The 17,365-nt window shown below is 41.4% G+C and overlaps 1 protein-coding gene and 1 pseudogene across 3 annotated transcripts; one reads left to right on the top strand and one right to left on the bottom strand.

Moving 5' to 3' along the window:
- Nucleotides 1-1,426: 1,426 nt before the first annotated feature.
- Nucleotides 1,427-3,944, top strand: LOC102722505 (annotated as a pseudogene).
- On the bottom strand, nucleotides 3,775-9,357 carry LOC102699968 (putative disease resistance protein RGA4). Of its 3 annotated transcripts, XR_001550452.2 has the most exons (4): nucleotides 6,218-9,357; nucleotides 5,796-5,882; nucleotides 5,488-5,712; nucleotides 3,775-3,842 (listed from the first exon to the last, which is right to left on the bottom strand). XR_001550452.2 is itself a non-coding variant. In XM_015838280.2 (3 exons), the coding sequence occupies exons 1-2, from the start codon at nucleotides 9,293-9,295 to the stop codon at nucleotides 5,826-5,828; spliced, it is 3,135 nt and encodes a 1,044-aa protein (XP_015693766.2). In that variant the 5' UTR covers nucleotides 9,296-9,357; the 3' UTR covers nucleotides 5,397-5,712; nucleotides 5,796-5,825. The 3 variants fall into 3 exon arrangements, 2 of the variants coding, with proteins under 2 accessions (XP_015693766.2, XP_040381477.1); XM_015838280.2 differs by lacking the exon at nucleotides 3,775-3,842 and having other exon boundaries at nucleotides 5,397-5,712; XM_040525543.1 differs by lacking the exons at nucleotides 3,775-3,842; nucleotides 5,488-5,712 and having other exon boundaries at nucleotides 5,802-5,920.
- Nucleotides 9,358-17,365: the final 8,008 nt, after the last annotated feature.

Here is a 17,365-nt window from a genome sequence, read left to right as displayed (position 1 = left end):
GTATGAATGGTTGGTTCTGAGCTTTGGTAAGTAAATCAGTGTCTCATCTCTTTACGGTAATTTTTTAATTTGTCTCTTGAGCAATTTGGTGAGCTTATTGTCTCTTGTGTATTTATCTTCATCACCTCATAGATTATGTGAATTGTGAGTATGTCAAGAGCTTATCTAGTCAGGCTTTTGCATTTTCTCTATGAAGGTTGGATTGTGTGATCTAAGTCGGACCGTCTAGATCTCTTTGGTGCAAGGTGTGTTTCAAGTTTCTCTGAGTGTGATCGGATTGTCCAGAGCTAATAGGGTTGTCCAACCTAACCCCAAACTGTCCGGTCAGTACTAATTCCATTGCGAAATTTTTGTAGTTTTAGGTAGCACATATTCACCCCATCCCCTTAGACAATCAATGATCCTCGAGGTGCTTCCAATCCAAATTAACACTAGTGCATGCTATTAACATTATTTAAAGTTGAAAATGGTTATAAACATGTATTTATGTCGCACTTATAGGTATAGGTATGTATTTTACCGTCTATGTCGTATGTGTTGAACTCAATCAACATCATTTAGCCCATGATCTTAATGCTCATATCAAATTAGCTAACTAGGATAATTTTATCAGGGCATTTAACTTTTTGCCACTATTACGAATTTTCATAATAGATTTATCATTGGATCTACATGCCATAGACTCATGAAGATCTATATGTCATAGATAACGAGTGGTAAATCTGTTTTGATCGCTCGTAAGAGTGGTTAAAAGTTAAATTTCCCTTATTTGTAGTGCACAAGCACAAGCAAATTAACATTCCTGGCAGTGCACAATCTCACCCAACCAACACATGCTAATAAACATTCCTGGCAGTGGGATGCAGACAATTAAACACGTCTTCATTGACACTTGACACGACAAAGTTATACACCCCTATCTTTTCACTTTTATCTATATTTATAAGATATAATTTAATTTTTTTAACCTTAAATTTAGAGTTTTTGAATTTTTTTCACTAAAGTTTATTCTCAACCTTGTCTTTTAGATTGATAAAAATATATGTATATAAAAAAATTATTCGTAAATTATTTTTGATTTAAAAACACTTTCCGCTGCTAGAACGTGAGAACTCGGTTGGATCCAGACATCCATGGCTACTGATACATACATGCAATTCCTCCCATACACTCGGTCCGTCGGTCGTGGCATGCTTGATCCGTTGACCTGTTGACTATGAGCAAGACAAGTCAACATCCAATAGGTCAAAATACTCTGTGACGACGCACTGGGCACGCCTGACCCGTCCACCCCACCGAGCCTAAAAAGCTAAAACGTATCCACCCAGTCATCTGCTGGCTGCCGCTATATACGACGAAGGATGCTTGCACCGTTGGCTCTCAACGACGCGGCGTACGTCGATCATGGCGTTCCATTGGTGGCGCGATGCAGTTCTCTGTGTCGCCGTGGTGCTGGCGCACGGAGGAGCTTGCCAATGTCGTCTCGGTGGCCGTGGCGCAGCGAGAGACCAACCTGACCGCCGGAGTGGAGCTGACGCCGCCGGGGTACATCACCAGCCCGTCCGGCGACTTCGCGTTCGGCTTCCGCTCCGTCGGCCCGGGTAAATTCATCCTCGCCACGTGGTTCCGCTTCGCCGGCGGCGGCGGCGGTGGCAGTGCCTCGCCGCCGCAGTCAGTGGTTTGGTTCGCCAAGCAGTCGGTGTCGGGCGACACGGCCGTCGGCACCGCGCAGTCCGCGCTCAGCGTCACGGCGGACGGCCAGCTCGTGCTGGCCGACGCCGACGGCAGTGTGCTGTGGAGGGCGCCAGTCGCTCCACAGGCGCGCGGCTCCGCCGTCGTGCTCCGCGACTCCGGCAGCCTCCGGTTCCTTGGGGACTCCGGCGACGTGCTGTGGGACAGCTTCTGGTACCCGACGGACACGCTCCTGCCGGGACAGTGGTTGGCCATGGACGGCCGGTCCGAGGGGAAGCTCTTCGCCAAGCGCGCGGACGCGGAGTTCACCACCGGCCGCTTCAGCATGGGCGTCCAGACCGACGGCAACGTCGTCCTCTACATCGACCTCCTCGCCGGCAACAGCCCGGACAACGCCTACTGGCAGGCCTACACCAATGGCCCCCACGGCAACACGACGGTGACCTTCGACGACAAGGGCCACCTGGCAGCGTCCAGAGCTTGATATCTCCCCCGGCGAGCTCCGCCTCCGGCGGCGACTACTACCGCCTCGCTAGGATGGACCCTGACGGCATCGTCCGCCTCACGTCAGCCCCAAGAACGTTGCCGGCGCCGGCGACGCATCTTGGACCATCGCCAGGGCGTTCCCCAGCGACAGCTGCAACAAGAGGACGCCCGGCCTGCAGGGCATGTGCGGGCCGGACTCGTACTGCGTGGAGACGAAGGATCGGCTTAGCTGCGTGTGCCCGAACGGGTACACTTACGCCGACGAGCAGCACAAGGACAGCGGCTGCACGCCGGCGTTCGTGCCGCAGACGTGCGGCGGCGAGGAGGGCAAGGGCGACTCCGACGAGTTCGAGCTCGTCGAGTTGCCCAACACCACGTGGGAGGCCTCCATGTACTACAAGAAGTTCTCGTCAACCAATGAGTCGCAGTGCCGCGACTACTGCCTCAACGACTGCTACTGCGCCGCCGCGCTGGTGATCGCCGGCACCGACTGCGTGGAGGTTGCGGCGCTGACGAACGGGCGGCAGGCGAATGACGTCACGACGAAGGCGCTCGTCAAGGTGCGTGCCAGAGGCGGCGTTCCTCCGTCGCCAAGAGCAGGGAAGGTGCTCGCCATCGTTTGCTTGTCCTTCCTGTCACACAGCTGGCTCAGCAAGTACACATGCCGGCAGCCGGCGGTGACGACGACGAGCGTGAGAGCCTTCAGCAGCAAGGAGCTCCACCAAGCCACCAATGGCTTCGCGAAGCTGCTCGGCAAAGGAAGCTTCGGCGAGGTGTACCAAGGGACGGTGAGGTCGCCGGAGCCGGAGCTCGTCGCGGTGAAGAGTCTGATCAGCTCGAACGAGTACAGCGAGCGGGAGTTCACCAACGAGGTCCAGTCCGTCGGGCAGATCCACCACCGGAACCTTGTCCGCATGATCGGCTACTGCAACGAAGGCACGGAGCGGATGCTGGTGTTCGAGTTCATGCCGGGCGGCTCGCTTCGGGGCGCCCTCTTCGGGCCGGCCGGTCGCCGGCGGCGGCCGCCGTGGAGCTGGCGCGCCGAGGCCGCGCTCGGCATCGCCAGGGGGATCGAGTACCTGCACGAAGGGTGCAACTCACCGATCATCCACTGGGACATCAAGCCGGACAACATCCTGCTGGACGGCAAGAACGTCCCGAGGATCACCGACTTCGGCATCGCCAAGCTCCTCGGCGACCACACCGTGCACGCCACGGTGACCGACGTGCGGGGCACGAGGGGGTACATCGCGCCGGAGTGGCTCCGCGGCGACGCCCGCGTGGACACCAAGGCGGACGTGTACAGCTTCGGCGTCGTGCTGCTGGAGATCATCTCCTGCCGGAGGTGCCAGGAGCCGCTCCACGACGGTGGCGGCGACGGCGACGAGACGGTCACGTTGTTCGGGTGGGCCGGACAGCTGGTTGGTGCCAGGAGGACGGAGCTCATGTTGCACGGCGGCGGCGACGACGGCGACGGCGACGATGGCGCGACGGCGGCTGACCTGGAGAAGGTGGAGAGGTTCGCGCGCGTAGCACTGTGGTGCGTCGAGCCGAACCCCGTGGTCCGGCCGACGATGCAGCAGGTAGTGCGGATGCTGGAGGGTAGCGTCGTCGATGCCGAGGCGCCGCCTGAGCCACCCGGCTGCTACGTGGACTCCTCGCCACTAATTAATCACATGAAACCATGGCTCAGTTTAGATCCTCCTCAAAACATGACAGGTAGACATGACTGCAGTTTAAAAGTAATTAATTTTAGGATTGGTTAGTACTCGAAGAACAAAGGTAATAACGGTGAGTGTGGTAGCTATAAACAAGTCATGGAGAGTGGTTGACTGTAAGCACCTCGAATGTATCGTACGGACGGATAAAAGATATGTGATACAACTTAAGGCTATTTTATTGTCTATAAGCTATTTAATATTTTGTATGTAATTAAGATTAACTATAAATATTTTTTTTGCGGAGATACTATAAGTATATTATTCAATATTCATTATCTGCAAATCATACAACGGAGCCACACTGATTCCACCTCAGAGCACAAGCTCTTGCTGTCGCCTGGTGAGACAATGGTCCCGTCATCTGCACTGCAAACTGAGTTGAGAACATTTTTGCAAATCTGCCATCTACGACACAAGCGTTGTCATGCCCTATGTGGCCTACTAAATAATAGTCAACTGCACGCGAAATCTAAGTAAATGAGACCTACACTAATACATGTAGGCCTAGTTTAGGGGCATTTGGAATGATAAAAGTTTTGGTGACGGAAGTTTTAGTATTGTATTTTTATAAGTTGGTGTTTAGAGACATGCAAAAGTTATTTTTTTACAAAAGTAAGAGGTGGTCCGTGTCCCTATGTACTTTTTAGTGAAATTCGCTAGTCCAGACTGTCAAATGTCAAATTGTCATTTTCTTACCCTAGTGTTTAGATCAATTTTGCTAAAAAATGTTTTAAAATGGTAAAACTTTTGTCATTTTGAAGGATCTAAATAGGACCATAATATGTCAATATGTGTAAAGAGAGAAGTATACAGCTGAAAATATATTAGTAAAGTATGTCTATTGTTTATCATGTTAATAATCAAGTGCTATATGCTCTATTAATATAATTAACTTTAGATGGTGTGATATATGATTATCGCTAATGCTTAGCTACAGTATTAAACTTGCTATGAGAAAGTGTGAAGGGTCCAAATAGACCAGGGTGTTTGAGAGTTTGTGAGTTTTGTAAGGATCAGGAAAGTGTACGATATTATTCAACCTGGAAAATAATTCTAAACTCTTCAGGGGATATACTTTCGTCTATTGAAGAGCATTGTCGGAAGTTCAACTGCTTGAATTAAATATCAACAACAAATGACATAGTAACTTAAATCTAATAGTCGAGTTTCTTTTACCATACTTGAGAAAATGTCTTGAGGTACTAAAAATTTTAGTAAAAAATTCAAGTACCTCAAGGTACTAAATTTTGCGACTTTTTTATCGTCCTTGAAAAGTATCTCGAGATACCAAGATTTTTAGTACAATTTTTTGGTACCCCAAGGTAAAAAAAAGTATAATACCTTGAGATACTTTTTAAGGATAATAAAAAAATCATTTTTATCATGGTATCTCAAGGTACAATGTATAAATTTTAGTACAAATTTTTGGTATCTCAGGATACCATACATTTTATATTAAAAAGTATGCTAACTTGAGATACTTTTTTAGGATGGTAAAAAAAATCTAAATTTTTAGATACTTTTTTAAAGACGGTAAAAAAAAACTAAGACGCATACAACATTTAGTATTTTACAGGATATTCCGTACCATTCAAATTGGTCCATAGCATTCAGCTTGAAAATTCTTCCGTCCACCCGGCCAGCATAGCGAAAGATGTACCCGAAGGAAGTTTCATCGTAATCAGATGATTCAGCTTTTTCCGAGCAACAATTGAACAACTTGAGAAGGAATATGTGCTTCTACACAATTAATTGGCAGTTTGGCACTGATAAACTGCAAAGGTAATACTGCCCATACATGAGTTTCCGAAGCCTGTAATAAAACAAAAGCTAATGAATGTTTTGATATGTTCCCCACCCCATATTCCCATACAATAATTGAACTTATATACTTACATGACTTGTTATTTGGTTGAACTAAATGTATTAGAGTGGTTCAGGAAGGCATACCCCACATCGAGAACAATCAGTCATTACAAAGAACTGTTTGGAAACATTGTCAACAGATCGATTAGCTCTACCTGCCAGAGGACAAGTATTAGTAAAAAACAAAACCTTTTTAAGGAAGAAAATTCTAAGACAGTTAGGTGAACTTCACGATATTTTTGCCCAAGAATCTTCAGTAGGACTTGCAAATTAAATAGTAATCTGAGATACTTGGCACTTGTTTGTAGATCGTGATTATTCATGGCATGATTATAATGCAGCTTGAGCAACAACCATTGAGCTGATTTATATAACACAACACTACATACAGCAAGGAAATATGAACAAACCCCATCACAGTACAATGGAAATAAATAGCAAGCAGTATATACCTCTAGTTTCTTTTCAGGAACATGAGCAATCTTGTGCCATTCAGTACCTTCCCTCCTTTGAAGCTGCCTGTCTAATTCCGGATCCAATCGTGACAACAAAATTATCTGTACAGAAGTTGGTATGCCATTCTGGGGGAGAAATGTCATCTTTGGGCACCCATATATTGCTAATGTGTGGAGCGATATCACTGCATTCAGGTCACCTGGCAAGGAGCAGAAATTGTTACATTCTGCTACCACTAACTTCCTGAGGGCAATTAAATTTTCAAACCCATCCAATGAGGCTAGGAAATGACACTCTTTAATGATAATGGTTTCTAGAGCAGTAAGGTGGTGGGGTCCATAAGCAAACGATAACAAGTCCATAGAGTCACAGCTATTAATCACCAGGGTGGAGAGGTTAGTTAGGCCTTGCAAGTATCTTGGCAACAGACTGGACAGAATATTGCAATCAACTATTTCAAGATGGCAAAGTGATGGAGGGAAAAAGCATGTGTCACGATATTCATCTGCTCCTGCACTAACTGACGATAGTAATGCTGAACAGTTGCTGATTCTGAGCAACTTAAGGGAGCTAAGTCCGACAAATCCACCAGCTGGCATTGGATCTGTGCAGCTCTTCACGTTCAGCTCCTCAACATGGCTAAGTTGGTCAGTATTCAGGCTACTCAAGAAGCTGCAGCAGTTGACTCGCAAGATCAGATACGAGGCTGATGCCATTAGGGAGTCAAATAGACAAGAACTTGGTAGGGAATCCGATGTTATCTCCACTTCAACTTTTGGTCTTGTATTTAAGTGTGGTGCTTCTTGAAGCTTAGGGCACTTAGCGATGTAGAGTCTTGTCAGACATGGAAACAATGAACCATCTTCAATTCCAGACCATTTCTCCCAGTTGGGAATGCCATCAAATACTATTTCTTCCAACTTAGGAAATCCCTTTGTGTCACCGTTCCCATAGAATTCTTCATCTATCTGCCTAACAGCATGCATGTTTCTCAGTACAATGTACGTCAGTAGAGGAAGCTGTCCAAGAGGGGGCAATTGCACCCAACCCTTGCAGTTCTCAAGCACTACAGAAGTCAGTGCTTGCATCCAATTTGTCTCAAACCAAGAGGGTGAACCCACTCCCCTATAACCTGTGATATTCAGCCGGTCAAGATCACGGTGAGGTCTAAGGGCCTCCAGAACATCAGAATCCAACTCAGAAGTAATAGGCCTTGGGAGATCACTCCACTCTAACTGCAAGTGTCGCACATGCTTTTTACAATCTAGGTGGGCATCGACAGCCTGTTGCCGATGTTCCACGTTCTCAAGAAACCTAATACTTAATTTGCCTTGGATACTGTTCATCTCCTTTAACTCTCCAAGTCTGTGGCCAGTCTCCTTCTTGACATGGAATTCCCCTGGGCCATGCAGAAGAGTTTGCCCACCAAAACCAGATATCATTGCACCCCCATCATTAAAAAGGTAAGCTTTTCTCAATTTGAGTAGGTTCTTCTTCATGTTTATTGGAAGCTTGACACATTCACTTTCTCGACAAGAGTGACCTCTTGTGACTAGAACCTCTAGGTGATAAAGTTGGACCATTGATGTGGGCAAGGGCTTTTCAGGAACCCGAAAAGCGAGATAGCGCAAATGTTTCAGTTTTTTCAGTGATGTTGGCAGCCTCTCCAAGCAACAACCAGTCAAGTCTAGCACACGGATATGTTTGGACTTCCTGAACACATCATTTGGAAGGGACAATTCCCAGCAAGACCATGATTTGCTCCAAACAATCAAGGTGCGCAGATTTTTCATCTCTTCTTTCTTCACACCGTCCAACAAATTTGCCGATATAGACAAATGGCGAATGTTTGGTCGGATCTCCTTTTGCTTCTCACTCTCAATTCTGGCATACTCGTCCTTTGAAACATTCCTGGCAAGGTCATTGATCAAGTCATGCATGACATACTCTATTGGGAGGTTTAACAAAGATCTCTCAAAGAATGACCTCTGTACAAGGTCATTAAAGTAGCCCTTAGCAACATCCTCAACATTCATGTCATTGTCAGACACATCCTCCTTCTTAACAAAGCCCTGTGAAATCCACATGTCTGTAAGCCTCTTGGGGTCAAAACGCCAGTTCTTTGGGAATAAGCTGCAGAAGCTGAAGCACAGTTGCAAGTGGATGGGCAAGTGTTGGTAACTCAACCTGAGAACCTTCAAAACATCATCTGATATGTCACTCTCTAGCACTTTCTTCCAATGACTTGAATCTAAATCAACATTTAATAGGCGGCCGATTACCTTCGCTGCTAAAGGCAAACCATTTAATCTTTCAGCAATCTGCACTCCTATTTCCTTAAGTTCTGGAAACAGTCCAGGATGTTTCTCACCAAAGGCGCAGCATTTGAATAGCATCCAGTATTCATCTCTATTCAATCCCCCTAAAGGTAAAGATGTCCCGGCATGTAGGAGTTCACTGGCTCTGTTTGTTCGAGTTGTCACCAAAATTCTAGAGCCTCCCAGTCCAGTATTCAATGTTGATAAAACTTTGCTCCACACTAATTCATTCTCCCAATTTGTTCTGCTCTCATCATACCAAACATCGTCTAATACGAGAAGAAAATTCTTACCGCTTATCTTTTCTTGAAGAGCATTCTTCAATTCAGAAAATTCAGTAACGCTTCGATAATTTGCATCTGTTAAAGTTTCCAAAATGTCCCTTGTTAATCTCATTTCATCATAAACGTCGGGCACACAAACCCAAATCCTAAGACCAAAGTTCGCACGTATCCTTTCATCTCGGAAAGCTAATTGTGCTAGACTCGTCTTCCCGATCCCACCAACACCAATAATGGATATGACAGGAATACATGAGTTACTAGGTCCAGGTGCGCTACTGTCACTCGGCACAAGCAACAGATCTCTCAGCTTATCAAGCTCATCTTTTCGACCATATATGTGGTTCTCTTCTTTCAAAGGGGAAGTTACACGTGACCGTGTGACTGGGAGCAGTTTTGCAGTAGCACTATCAAAACTAACCAATTTGAACAAGGTATCAGCGGTGGTTTTAACCTCATCCAATTTTTCCAACATATCAGTTAGCTTCCTCCGAAACTTGTCAGTACCTACTATTCGCTTACCCAAGTAAACACAGGATGAGGTAAAGCGACTCACCATAGCTTGGCTGTCAATTTTGTACTTGAGGGCCATGTACTGGAAGCTATCAAGCACATCAACAGCACTGTAAATGGCATCCTTGAGCTTCCAGAGCAGCTTCCTCTGATTACGATCCTTGATCTCCCTCTTCTCAATGACGTCCACAATGGCCAAGATCTCTGTAAGGATAGTGTCAAGGCGCTCAAGGTCCTTTTCTTGATCCTTCTCCCAACTAAATTGCCCCCTTATGTAGGACAGTGCAGTATCTTGCATCTCCCGTATAATAGGCGACAAGAACCATCCTGTAACAGCTAGTTCAGTGCCCATTTCGGAAAGAGGGAAAATATCTGCAAATTACAAGAAATCCAAATACAAAGAAGCAAGGAAGAAGAGCCTATAGCGGAACAGAGAGCAAAAGGTATCAAAGAAAGAAGCTAAATGATATGTGAGCAAGGAAGGTCTTGGAAGGTAGAGAAAGTAAACCAGTAGTGCCTATCAGGGCGAAAGTGACCCAAGTAGTGGGAATCTGAGCCTCAAAGTCAGTTGTATTAAACTTCTATATATGCCCTCAAGTTGATGAATAGACAGAGTAACAGACCCACCAGGTTGACTTGACCAGCCAATTATTACGACATACCTACTGAATATCTAAAATTATTTGGCTACTTGATACCGGCGAAAAAAATAAGTGAAAAGGATAAATAATTCAGAATATAAGCATCAGATAGCAAAAGTCACACGAAAATCATCAAGGCATTTGTTAGTTTTAAATGCTCATCCATCATACTTATATATGTTATCAATGACAGAAAATAAGTCTGCTGAAAATTAGAAGTTCAGAAGTAACCTTGACTAAGATTTCAGATGTGCCCCTAACATGTAATTATAGAAATATGGTTAATACAGAGAGCTAATATCAATTTTAATTTAACAAATGGTGCAAACGAATACTATGGATAATCTATTTCAACCACTCAAAACTCAAAGGCAAAGGCACTACAGTGATGGACAGTGAGGAACTGAGGAATCAATGGTTCAACCTAGATATATGATTATATTATCATCAAGAAGCACTAGAAAAGTTTAAAAACTATATTTGAGCATGTGACTCTGCTGCTCATGCAAAATCTAAATTAAAGGCTCAAGGTATACAAATTTTCCATATGATATTGAATATGGGACCAGTTTGATTTGAAACCATAAGTCATACGACTGGCAACTTAATTCTTTGAATCCTGTCTACCATTTCCACCAGTTTCATAACAAGGGGTATGGGCCACCATTGCCACTTCAGCATTACAAATTCCAACTAATACATTTCGATTCTGTAAATTTCATATACTACTATAGACAAACAAGGAGAACAAAGAAACCTACTACGATGTGAACCAAACAAAAAACCCTAAATCAATTCCATTCAGAGTTACTGAAGAAGCGCATCAAAGGCCGGCTAACTCCTTAGATACAAAGCATCGAACACTTGGTGGGCAACTAATTGATCCAAACGGAGTTTTCTTCCCTTCACCCAACTGAAGTCGCCCACCCAACGTAGCACATGGTCTCATCAGAGCATACTCTTTCTGGAACACATGAAATACCAATCCACGAACAAACACCCAATACAAAAGAATCGGAAAGCGCAACGGGAAACTGAAATCCCCTAAAACAACAGCACAAAAAACAGAAGACAGATTTGTAATTTCGGAAAAATATATTGAAACAAACCAGTATGCGGACAAGCAAAAGCAATCTGGATTCCTGGATTAGCACTCATGAACAATTATCCGGAAGCGACGATCAAATCAAACGCGCTGCGCCACGCAGAATCCGCTGAGAAATGAAACCTCCCGAGCAAGAAGTCCGAGGAAAAACCTTTTTTTTTTTTTTGGAAGAAGAGGAGTTAATTACATGGGCTGCCATCCTTAACACGAAATGGGCCTTCTGAGTTCTGACCTAAACAATCAAACTTTTCTTGGCCCATGTCTACTTCTATTGGGCTGCTGCTTTGTTTTATTTTTTTTTCCTTTCAGGTTTCCATTTGATTTTTTTTCTATTTCGTGGAAGACAAGTACTCCAATGATTTGTTCGGCTTATAAACCAAAATTTGAATTTTAAAACTTAGTCTTAGAATTGATTTTGTAGTTTTTAACTATAGTTTATTTATAGCATTTGATTTTAAATCGCTATGAACATGAATATAAAAAATTATATATAAATTATTTTTCGGTCGTTAATAAGCCATTTCAATAATTTTTCCAAAAAAGCAAAATGAATGGAGACACGTACACCTACATTATTATGCACGTCCCACATGGCACGCCAATGATCATGTTGACTCAACACATACATAGGTCATCTTTTCACTTTTTAATGAAAAAATAAAACTGCATAGTTTCAAAAAAAATATATAAATACAACTTTGATATGTGTTCGTAGAGATTTAAAATAAAAGCTAAAAATAAACTATAATGAGAGAAGCCAATATCAACTCTAAATTTAAGATTAAAAATTTTAAGATTAAGTATTAGCATTAGTAGAAAGACGAGGGTATTAGAGAAATGGAGACCAACCGTAAATACTTGTGTGCACTAAATCCCTATATATAAGAGATTTGTTTCAGTCCAACAAAAAGTAACAAAAGTATCTTGAGATACAGGTACCTTGCGGTACCAAATCTTTTCTGATCGTTGGATCTAACAATGTACATCCTACTCAGTTAGATCCAATGGTGGGAAACGATTTAGTACCTCGAGATACCGGTACCTCGAGGTAGTTTTGGTGGACCAGAGCAAATCTCATATTATAACGTGTTAACCGTACGCTTACTGCTTATCTCTTTATGTTGATATGTGCACCAATAAAATTGAGACATTCTGAAAGTCAAAACGGCAATCTTGAAAAAAAAAATGCATACATGTTTAAGCACGCAATCTTGTGTACTTATGCTCTGAATACAGCGTGCTCTCCGACTACAAAAAATCTTTTATTTGTTCTCTAAATCACAAAGTTAATAAACAATTTTCTTTTGGCATCTTCCTGGATCATCCATGTCGATCCCAATCCAACCTCTTAAGATGTCGCTTTTCCAATAACTCGTGAGGCAGCGAAGGGGCAAAGAAAGGACGAACTGAGACCTAAACAAACAATAGCCACAATTATAAACCCTAATTAACCACAAGTGGATTAATAAAGAAAACAACTGCGAATTAAGCTGCCACCAATCAGGTCGCCATTCCTAATGTCAACCTCGCTATGTACATGTATGGTTATAATAAGTTGCAAATACTTCTCTCCCCTATTAACTGTTTGTGTGTAGTTGCATGCATAGATTGATTGATTTAAGGTGTGTTTAATTTTGCAGGGTGTTGTCAAGATATCAATGTGGTCAATGTTACTTCGCATGGTGCCAAGATTTACAAAAAAAAAGGGGGGGGGCAATTCATTTGTTTAGTTTGAAAGATTTGCATAATCTTATTGTCACTGATCATGTCTCATTCATACATGCTTATTTGTCACCATATTTACATGTGGTTTTTCTGTAACTAAAATAAGGATCTGGATGACTGGATACTACGTTAGAAACTAGTCCTAAATGAGAACCAGGTGACTGGTGCGATTAGGGGTGGGAATAGACCAAGACGCGTGGGTTCTTTCGCAACCCTATTTAATTCTTAAAAAAATTTAACTCAAAACTCTATACAATTTTATTTTCAACCCGTTTTAAACCCGGCCCTTAAATTTTGTAGGCAAAATAGTTGGGCCCATCACCACCCTAGGTGGGATTGGGTGTTTTATATATAGACAGACATGTTGCAAACCGGGTTTTACGTTTCCAAATTAAATGCACTACTTTTATTAGGATTGAAACTTTTTTCAGTAAATGCTGACAATGCTTTGCTAGATTTAACCTATTTAGGCCTTGGGGGGGGGGGGGCAGGCATTCATTACCCATATCCTATTATGATCCACCGGTGGACATAAAATTCTGAAAAATCATTATGAAATTATGAACCCTACTCACACCTAGCCCTAAAAGGAGTGAGAGTTGCGAGCGCTCTGGACCTCCAAATCATATAGGCCTCCACCCCTAAATGTTTTATACAATCATATAAATATTATTTTTAATACAATTAAGATGTTTAGGACAATAATTCATATATATATATATAAACTATATATCTATCTATTAATTATTATATAGTATAATAATGATCTCTATATTTAGTTTTGTATCGGGGTGTTGAACAGTCAGGACCGACCCTGGCCCCACTGACAAGAGAGCATAAGGCTATGACATAATTGTCATAATAGATGGAAAGCAAAGTTGCTTGTAGGCATGTATTTGATCTAGCAAATTGGCTGAGCAGCTTGTCTGTTTTACATTAATACGCTTCACGAACGAATATATTTTTTTTAAATGTCTTATATATAGAAAATGACCTATCTTGTTTTACTTGCCGCAAAACTACCGCACAATTGTGCTAGCTCATCCTTACGGGAAACCATCCTGCAGCCAAACAAGATCTAATTAAGTTAATTTGGGTGTCACAATTAACCTTAAGTTGACAACCAACCGAACGGGCACCAGTACGTACACCACAAATCATAGACGATCACTCGAAAACGACGGACAATTAAACACGATCGGCTGGCTGCTGCGTCGTTTCTGCAGGGTTGACACGACCTGATCGAAACAGTGCGCAATCAAGGGGGGATTATTTGTTTTTTTTTCATAAAAACCCAAATAACATATTTACAAATAAGAAATAATTTCTGAATAAAATTTTTATATACATATATCCTTAGCGATCTGAAGCAAAATCTAAAAAATAAACAACAATAAAAATACAAAATCAACTATAAATTTAAACTTAAGAATTTAAATTTTAGCTAGCGAAAAGATAATCACGTAAATTTCCACCTACCGCAAATCTTTACTGGTCAGTGTGCAAGTGATCGCCAGTACACCCCAGGAAAAAGGACACGTTGTACTTGCCCTCTAGCACAGCATCGAGCCCATTTGGCAAATGGGAAAGGATTCGTGCCAGTGCTGTACTTGCATTTTTTTTTAAAAAAAACGAACTGATGTTTTAATGCTTGTACATGCATCTGAATTTGGTGCCATTTGGCCATGTTCTTTTCGCCCTGTTTTTCTCCCAGATGTTTTAGTTATTAGAAACCATTCGGTCACCGAATACCACTCCTGATCGGTTTCATATAGAATTAGAAGTTCTTTTATCTCAAAAATTAAATTTGAATTCAATTTTTTAAAAACAATTTAATTAACTGATTTACCGATCGGTTTCTTTTACTCGTTCTGGCTCGAGAAGACCGCACTAACAGACCATCATTGTAGTGAAAAATATGGTATTACATCTATTTTATAATGTTGTGAGACTTTTTTAATATAAGTATGTATTTATGTAAATATTAATAAATCATATATATATATATATATAATATCGAAACACGGATGAATTTAGAGATAACTGCAAGTCTTACTTCATTGGACTGAATGAGTATTAGATAGAGTTATTAACCAAGGTCATCTCACGATAAGCTGAGCTCCTACAGAATGGCCAGTTGGATTAGAATAACACTAAAATCCCAGCAAATGGTAGCCGACAGCGTTTCCTTTTCTGGATGTTGACCCGCCCCTGATCGATGATGCAATTAACACGGAAAAATTGCCCAACTTGCTCGGAACGCCGCCCTGGCGTTTCCCGGCCATCTATCTCGTCACGTCGACTATGGTATGGGCAAGCGGCTGCCTCTTTCGTGTCTGCTTCCTTTCTCAGAGACTAGCGAAAAAAAGTTTTGCTGTCAAAATATATTACAGAATATTATAGGATTTTTTTATTAACAGTACTAATACAACGGTTTAAACCAAATATAAAATATTCTATACTATCAGGAAATAACATAGGCTAATTTGCAAATGAAGAACTGTGAAAAGCAATGGGATAATATTTTCACTGCCACACTACTGTAGACGTTTAAAGAAGTGTAGATACTTGTCCAGTGTGCTGTCTCTTTTTTAATATAATATAACTTTTTTAATATAATATAAGATTTTCTAATACTGTCTAGATTTATATAAATATTAATAAATCTAGACATCGCCAAAACCATCCTACTAGCACTATTTACTATATGAAAAAGGAGGAATGAGTATTTCTACCACTATTTGCAATATTATCACTTCTTATTCGAGATTATTTCTATTTTATTCCTCATATATCATACTACCCTTATTCATTCCTTATCATTAAAAGGCACGGTAGTCTTTCACCCATCTTTTCGCTTTTACTTATACTTATAATCAATAATTTGAAATTTTTAAACTTAACTTTAGAGTTGAATTTAGGGGTTTTTCATTGTAGTTTATTTTTCAGTCTTTTTTTATATATCACTAAGAACATGTATATAAAAGTTTTATTCACAAAGTACTTTCCATTTATAAATATATCATTTGTTTTTTCCTTACAAAGCGGATAAATTGCCCCCTTTTCTTCTCGACCTTAAATTGTGCTAAACAATCTACAAATATTTATTCAGGACAGTGGCAGTGACTTCACTGCTGCTGATTAATTCTCGTTGTTATTATAAGACGACTTGGAAATTAGAAGAAGACTAAACATGGCGCCCGGATCGATATGAATTAATTGATCACACTTGTTCTATCTTCCCGGGTGACTTAAGGACGAGATTGGAGTACGGGCAAACGCGCGAGGAAATTAGTCGTGGATAGGTAAGTGAAACCGATTGATATTTGCTTTAATTTCATGGGATTTTAGTTCTGTGATGTCAAATTATACGGTAAAGAGCTTGTGACTGAAGCAACGAAAATAAGACTTTTACACCATCTTGTTTTTGACGGTACCTGAGTGACGCAACGCACTCTAAATTATTTTTAAAAACTTACATTTGGCGATGACTTAGACCGTGTTATTTTCCGCGTGAGATTTTCTACATTATTTGATTTTGTGATGACTGTTGAAACATAAGATAACTGAATTAACTAATATAAAAACCGAAATCTTTCTTGAAAAGAGTAAGATAATAAAGTTTTGTTTGTAACTTTTTTATATAAAATACATTGTAGAGAGTGGGTCAGTAATGACACATAATTGATAGTGGAAAAAGAACCGGAATTTAGGCCACGTTTGGTTTAGATTGCAGGGGACAGACAGTAGATTATTCTTTTTTTTCTTTTTTTGGCAGCGATGATGACGTTATCTGATTTTACCATTATTATTTAAGAACAAAGATTCACTTATAAAGTAGTGCATAGATTTATAAAAGTATTTCAAAAAATTTCTAGATATAACGTTTTTATAAAAGAAAATTCATGTGTTTGATAAGTATGCCGAAAATAAAAGAAATGAGTTAGTCGTGATAACGGCCAGCCTCGGATGCCAAGGAAGCCCCAGGTGCACACGAATTGAGATTGTCTTACATAACTTTTCTTTAATTTAATTGGTGCCTAATACGTGCGCTTTATGGAAAATAGTAATGTTAGAGAAGCTAACCCTACGCACGTGGGATCCTTCTGCAGTCGACTTCCCCTACAACCGTCACTGACGATATCCTCTGCAGTCGACTGCAAAGGATTCAGTTCCACGCACATGACCCTAGCGCACCGCTATGCCCGATGAACGGCAGATTGCGATGGATATCCTTCCATCGTAAGTTCATAAACACCGCCCTTCCACCCAAATCTACTCCCTTCGTATTTTATTACATACACAGTACCAAAGTTGATTTTTCATCACGTGTTTGACTATTTGTCTTATTTAAAAAACTCACGTGATTATTTTTTGTTTTATTATGATTGAATTTATTACTTAATGTATAATTATAACTTATATTCTACATATTAACATGATTTCTAATAAGACGAGTGGTCAAATATATAGTGCCAAAAAGTCAGCGGCACCATCCATTAAAAATACAGAGGGAGTATTATTTTGTAATGATTAGATTTGTTACTAAATATATTTTAAT

The sequence above is a fragment of the Oryza brachyantha genome, chromosome 6, assembly GCF_000231095.2.
Source record: "Oryza brachyantha chromosome 6, ObraRS2, whole genome shotgun sequence".
NCBI classification, from domain to species: domain Eukaryota; kingdom Viridiplantae; phylum Streptophyta; class Magnoliopsida; order Poales; family Poaceae; genus Oryza; species Oryza brachyantha.
The sequence above is the reverse complement of the archived record's forward strand: the minus strand, read 5'-3'. Positions and strand labels throughout refer to the sequence as shown.